General features: G+C 43.3%; 1 protein-coding gene across 1 annotated transcript in view; it reads left to right on the top strand.

The window, feature by feature from the left end:
- The window catches only part of LOC311117498 (C-myc promoter-binding protein-like), a gene marked incomplete at its 5' end in the record, with an annotated part of 105,202 nt that overhangs the window by 5,679 nt on the left and 92,023 nt on the right, over positions 1-7,500 (top strand). The window contains 5 exon segments of the mRNA XM_084192421.1: positions 468-534; positions 810-868; positions 2,047-2,191; positions 4,387-4,562; positions 7,140-7,240. Coding sequence (XP_084048547.1) covers positions 468-534; positions 810-868; positions 2,047-2,191; positions 4,387-4,562; positions 7,140-7,240 — 548 coding nt within the window.

Here is a 7,500-nt window from a genome sequence, read left to right as displayed (position 1 = left end):
GACGTTTTTTTGTGGTATCAACTGCGGCACTTGAACCCATGGCCTTGGCGTTGCTAGCGCCATGCTGAGCCACTGTCCTTTTATAACTAGAGAGCGTTGTCAGTTACCCTGCATGGCACTGACTGTGTTATCTGACAGCTCTGTATAGGACAGGCACCATACCCAGGCACTTTGTACATAGATGTACTGTAGACACACAATTCCAAAGGGTGTCCAGTCCACTAAATAAACACCAGAGACTATCTTTAGATCAAGTGTTTACTGACAGTTCAACAGGCCATTGTTTTGGTCAGGTGGCAGGGTAGTGGCAGGACTCTATATAAATCTACCCCGTCCCAGACGGCGTGATGACAGATTATGCTCCCCTCCTCCTCAGGGTTATTTCTGGCCTCATGTCCCGTAACTCCTTCTTCTTCTTCTTCTTCTTCTTCTTCTCCTTCCTTCCTTCCTTCCTTCCTTCCTGTCAGGCACATCTCCCACTTCATGCACAAGGTGCCCTTCCCCTCCTCCCAGAGGCCCAGGATCCTGGTGCAGGTGAGTTTAGGCGTCCATGGTGCTGTTTGTGGTTTCTGTCAGTATGTGTCTCTGTTCACTACAAGACCATGTCTGACTCTCTCTTGATCATAATCATCATTCTTTTAATAGTGTTTTTCTCAAAGTTATTTACATTGTATCTCTGGTAACAGAGACAGTACTGGTATATGGGAGTCTTTGATAACAGCCACCTGCGGCATGAAGCACGGCAGCCATTTTGTGCCAGACCTGTCCCTACCACACTATACCTGTGGTAATGTGTTGACATTCCCCAGCTCTCACCTCACGACAGCCTGATGTTGAGCCAGCCTGTGTCCTCCCCTCTACCACTCAGGTAAGACAGGTATCATATGCACTGAGTGTACAAAACATTAAGAACACCTTCCCAATATTGACTTGCGACCCCCCCCCCCCCCATTTTGCCCTCAATTTGTCGGGGCATGGACTCTACAATCCAATGCTTCCCACAGTTGTGTCAAGTTGGCTGGATGTCCTTTGGGTGGTGGACCATTCTTGATACACATGGAAAATTGTTGAGCGTGAAAACTCCAGCAGTGTTGCAGTTCTTGACACACTCAAACCGGTGCGCCTGGCACCTACTACCATACCCCGTTCAAAGGCACTTAAATATTTTGTCTTGCCCATTCACCCTCTGAATGGCACACACACACAATCCATGTCTCGGTTGTCTTTAACCTGAATTGTGTATATCATGATGAGAACAGTAGTGGTCCGAGAACAGTACCTTGAAGAACTCCAAAACATACCTTTTATATTGGTTTGAAGAATTGGACGAAGGTTTGGTGACTGCTGGTGAAGTGTATGGTATAAGTTGTGGTATGGTTATTTTATGGCATGTGTTGTGGTATGGTTAATTTATGGTATTAGTTATGGTATGGTTAATTTATGGTATTAGTTATGGCATGGTTATTTTATGGCATGTGTTGTGGTATGGTTAATTTATGGTATTAGTTATGGTATGGTTAATTTATGGTATTAGTTATGGCTTGTGTTGTGGTATGGTTAATTTATGGTATTAGTTATGGTATGGTTAATTTATGGTATTAGTTATGGTATTGTTATTTTATGGCATGTGTTGTGGTATGGTTAATTTATGGTATTAGTTATGTTATGGTATTAGTTATGGTATGGTTAATTTATGGTATTAGTTATGGTATGGTTAATTTATGGTATTAGTTATGGTATGGTTAATGTATGGTATTAGTTATGTTATGGTTAATTTATGGTATGGTTAATTTATGGTATTAGTTATGGTATGGTTAATTTATGGTATTAGTTATGGTATGGTTAATTTATGGTATGTGTTATGATATGGTTAATTTATGGTATTAGTTATGGTATGGTTAATTTATGGTATTAGTTATGGTATGGTTAATTTATGGTATTAGTTATGGTAGGTTAATTTATGGTATTAGTTATGGTATGGTTAATTTATGGTATGTGTTATGATAGCGATGTAGTGTGTTTATCTTTTCTATGGGTGTGTTCCAGTGGTGGTCGTTTCTCCACGCTGCTGCAGAACCTCGGTCCGGAGAATGCTATAACGCTCCTGGTGTTTGCTGTGACAGAACATAAGATCCTGGTCCACTCTCTACGGCCCGCTGTTCTGACCAGTGTCACTGAGGCTCTGGTGGCTGTGAGTACCTCAGATATCAGCTGTTTAACACTTCTACTATAGTACCTCAGATATCAGCTGTTTAACACTTCTACTATAGTACCTCAGATATCAGCTGTTTAACACTTCCACTATAGTACCTCTGATATCAGCTGTTTAACACTTCCTCTGATATCAGCTGTTTAACACTTCCACTACAGTACCTCAGATATCAGCTGTTTAACACTTCTACTAGAGTACCTCAGATATCAGCTGTTTAACACTTCTACTATAGTACCTCAGATATCAGCTGTTTAACACTTCTACTATAGTACCTCAGATATCAGCTGTTTAACACTTCCACTATAGTACCTCAGATATCAGCTGTTTAACACTTCCACTAGAGTACCTCAGATATCAGCTGTTTAACACTTCCACTAGAGTACCTCAGATATCAGCTGTTTAACACTTCTACTAGAGTACCTCAGATATCAGCTGTTTAACACTTCCACTAGAGTACCTCAGATATCAGCTGTTTAACACTTCCACTAGAGTACCTCAGATATCAGCTGTTTAACACTTCTACTATAGTACCTCAGATATCAGCTGTTTAACACTTCCACTATAGTACCTCAGATATCAGCTGTTTAACACTTCTACTATAGTACCTCAGATATCAGCTGTTTAACACTTCCACTATAGTACCTCAGATATCAGCTGTTTAACACTTCTACTATAGTACCTCAGATATCAGCTGTTTAACACTTCCACTATAGTACCTCAGATATCAGCTGTTTAACACTTCCACTATAGTACCTCAGATATCAGCTGTTTAACACTTCTACTATAGTACCTCAGATATCAGCTGTTTAACACTTCCACTATAGTACCTCAGATATCAGCTGTTTAACACTTCCACTATAGTACCTCAGATATCAGCTGTTTAACACTTCCACTATAGTACCTCAGATATCAGCTGTTTAACACTTCCACTATAGTACCTCAGATATCAGCTGTTTAACACTTCTACTATAGTACCTCAGATATCAGCTGTTTAACACTTCTACTATAGTACCTCAGATATCAGCTGTTTAACACTTCCACTATAGTACCTCAGATATCAGCTGTTTAACACTTCTACTATAGTACCTCAGATATCAGCTGTTTAACACTTCTACTATAGTACCTCAGATATCAGCTGTTTAACACTTCCTCTGATATCAGCTGTTTAACACTTCCACTATAGTACCTCAGATATCAGCTGTTTAACACTTCTACTATAGTACCTCAGATATCAGCTGTTTAACACTTCTACTATAGTACCTCAGATATCAGCTGTTTAACACTTCCACTATAGTACCTCAGATATCAGCTGTTTAACACTTCCACTATAGTACCTCAGATATCAGCTGTTTAACACTTCCACTATAGTACCTCAGATATCAGCTGTTTAACACTTCTACTATAGTACCTCAGATATCAGCTGTTTAACACTTCTACTATAGTACCTCAGATATCAGCTGTTTAACACTTTCACTATAGTACCTCAGATATCAGCTGTTTAACACTTCTACTATAGTACCTCAGATATCAGCTGTTTAACACTTCCACTACAGGACTTTTAGTAGTAGCTTGCGGTTTTAGTAAGTAGCTTAAATAATTAGCTATGGCAGTTTGATAGTAGAGCTTAAATATTTAGCAATGGCAGTTTGATAGTAGAGCTTAAATAATTAGCTATGGTAGTTTGATAGTAGAGCTTAAATATTTAGCAATGGCAGTTTGATAGTAGAGCTTAAATAATTAGCTATGGCAGTTTGATAGTAGAGCTTAAATAATTAGCAATGGCAGTTTGATAGTAGAGCTTAAATAATTAGCTATGGCAGTTTGATAGTAGAGCTTAAATAATTAGCAATGGCAGTTTGATAGTAGAGCTTAAATAATTAGCTATGGCAGTTTGATAGTAGAGCTTAAATAATTAGCTATGGCAGTTTGATAGTAGAGCTTAAATAATTAGCTATGGCAGTTTGATAGTAGAGCTTAAATAATTAGCAATGGCAGTTTGATAGTAAAACTAAAATTTAGCTATGGCAGTTTTGATAGTATTTTTAGTAGTAGCTAAGGTATTGCAGTGTTGGTAATATCTCTGTTTTGACAGTAGTTTTAAAGGTTCAGTTTCCTGATTTGACCTCCCTCCCTCTCTCTCCCTCCCCCTTCCTCCCCCTCGCTCTCATCCTCAGATGATCTTCCCGTTCCACTGGCAGTGTCCGTACATCCCTCTGTGCCCGCTGGCCCTGGCAGGTGTCCTCTCCGCCCCCTGCCCCTTCATCGTGGGCGTCGACTCACGCTACTTTGACCTTTACGACCCCCCGCTGGACGTCAGCTGTGTCGACCTCGACACAAACACCATCTCCCAGTAAGCACTGCTTCTTCTGACACAAACACCATCTCCCAGTAAGCATTGCGGCGACTACCAACCCCCTGTTGTGTACTAGAATGGAATGGGATGGGATTGAATAGAATGGAATAGACTGTTTTCTATCCATATAATGTGTAAATTCTCTTTTTTGAGTACTGATCCCCCACACAGCATTTGCCCTTTGTGACTATAGCATTCTGCTCAGTCCCCAAACAACTCTCACAGAATTACTCTCAGACATACCACTTAGCTAAAGGGCTGAGAGCAACACAGGGTCAGCCATAGTGCAGGACCCCAACCACTTAGCTAAAGGGCTGAGAGCAACACAGGGTCAGCCATAGTGCAGGACCCCAACCACTTAGCTAAAGGGCTGAGAGCAACACAGGGTCAGCCATAGTAAAGGACCCCCAACCACTTAGCTAAAGGGCTGAGAGCAACACAGGGTCAGCCATAGTGCAGGACCCCAACCACTTAGCTAAAGGGCTGAGAGCAACACAGGGTCAGCCATAGTAAAGGACCCCCAACCACTTAGCTAAAGGGCTGAGAGCAACACCGGGTCAGCCATAGTGCAGGACCCCAACCACTTAGCTAAAGGGCTGAGAGCAACACAGGGTCAGCCATAGTGCAGGACCCCCAACCACTTAGCTAAAGGGCTGAGAGCAACACAGGGTCAGCCATAGTAAAGGACCCCCAACCACTTAGCTAAAGGGCTGAGAGCAACACAGGGTCAGCCATAGTGCAGGACCCCCAACCATTTAGCTAAAGGGCTGAGAGCAACACAGGGTCAGCCATAGTAAAGGACCCCCAACCACTTAGCTAAAGGGCTGAGAGCAACATAGGGTCAGCCATAGTGCAGGACCCCAACCACTTAGCTAAAGGGCTGAGAGCAACACAGGGTCAGCCATAGTAAAGGACCCCCAACCACTTAGCTAAAGGGCTGAGAGCAACACAGGGTCAGCCATAGTGCAGGACCCCCAACCATTTAGCTAAAGGGCTGAGAGCAACACAGGGTCAGCCATAGTAAAGGACCCCCAACCACTTAGCTAAAGGGCTGAGAGCAACACAGGGTCAGCCATAGTGCAGGACCCCCAACCATTTAGCTAAAGGGCTGAGAGCAACATAGGGTCAGCCATAGTGCAGGACCCCAACCACTTAGCTAAAGGGCTGAGAGCAACACAGGGTCAGCCATAGTAAAGGACCCCCAACCACTTAGCTAAAGGGCTGAGAGCAACACAGGGTCAGCCATAGTAAAGGACCCCCAACCACTTAGCTAAAGGGCTGAGAGCAACACAGGGTCAGCCATAGTGCAGGACCCCCAACCATTTAGCTAAAGGGCTGAGAGCAACATAGGGTCAGCCATAGTGCAGGACCCCAACCACTTAGCTAAAGGGCTGAGAGCAACACAGGGTCAGCCATAGTAAAGGACCCCCAACCACTTAGCTAAAGGGCTGAGAGCAACACAGGGTCAGCCATAGTGCAGGACCCCAACCACTTAGCTAAAGGGCTGAGAGCAACACAGGGTCAAGTATATTCCTCCAGGTGGGCTGTAACCCAGTGGAGACAGTATATTCCTCCAGGTGGGCTGTAACCCAGTGGAGACAGTATATTCCTCCAGGTGGGCTGTAACCCAGTGGAGACAGTATATTCCTCCAGGTGGGCTGTAACCCAGTGGAGACAGTATATTCCTCCAGGTGGGCTGTAACCCAGTGGAGACAGTATATTCCTCCAGGTGGGCTGTAACCCAGTGGAGACAGTATATTCCTCCAGGTGGGCTGTAACCAGACAGTATATTCCTCCAGGTGGGCTGTAACCCAGTGGAGACAGTATATTCCTCCAGGTGGGCTGTAACCCAGTGGAGACAGTATATTCCTCCAGGTGGGCTGTAACCCAGTGGAGACAGTATATTCCTCCAGGTGGGCTGTAACCCAGTGGAGACAGTATATTCCTCCAGGTGGGCTGTAACCAGACAGTATATTCCTCCAGGTGGGCTGTAACCCAGTGGAGACAGTATATTCCTCCAGGTGGGCTGTAACCCAGTGGAGACAGTATATTCCTCCAGGTGGGCTGTGGAAGTGGTTGTTTTTACACTGTTAGCCTTTTTTATTTTTTATTTTATTTCACCTTTATTTAACCAGGTAAGAAGCCAGTTGAGAACAAGTTCTCATTTACAACTGCGACCTGGCCAAGATAAAGCAAAGCAGTGTGATAAAAACAACAACACAGAGTTACATATGGGATAAACACAACGTACAGTCAATAACACAATATAAATTATACTGTATTGTGTCAGGTTTTGGCCACTGTTGGTATTATTATAATAATAATAATAATAATAATAATATGCCATTTAGCAGACGCTTTTATCCAAAGCGACTTACAGTCATGTGTGCATCTATTGTCCGTATGGGTCAAAGTTCAATCTGTTTCTGTTGTTCTGTGTCTCTAAGATCAGTCCGATATTTCGACCAGTCTCGGGGGTGGTCTCCTGCCCCTATCCACCACCACTGTTAGTTTTGTGCCAGTTCCACCTCTCTGCGCCTCTCAGGAGAGCTGACCGTGTGTTTCACCTTCCAGCAACGAAGATAAGAGGACCCTGACCTGGAAGATCCTGCCAAAGAAAGCCTGTAAAAACCTGATGAATGTGCTGAACAATCTCTACCAGGAACTGGTGGACGGTGAGTAGTGTACTGTATGGATGGAGAACTAAAGATTTCACAATAAATACACTGGGTCAAGTGTAGGGCTGAGTTGCCAGATGTGATTCTGGTTCTGCTTTAGCAAGCTCCTTTATTATAACGATGACAAAAGGAGTTGGCAACAGCAGAAAAAAATATCTGGCAACCAACCTAGATCAAGAAAACGTTTTCAATAAAACTCGTTTCAAGGTCGACTTTGAAAGATTCTTTCAAGCTAATGTGTTTGAATCTTAGGTGTT

This window comes from Coregonus lavaretus (assembly GCF_964263955.1).
Source record: "Coregonus lavaretus genome assembly, contig: HAP1_SCAFFOLD_1015, whole genome shotgun sequence".
NCBI classification, from domain to species: domain Eukaryota; kingdom Metazoa; phylum Chordata; class Actinopteri; order Salmoniformes; family Salmonidae; genus Coregonus; species Coregonus lavaretus.
This window is presented reverse-complemented; position numbering and strand designations above follow the sequence as displayed.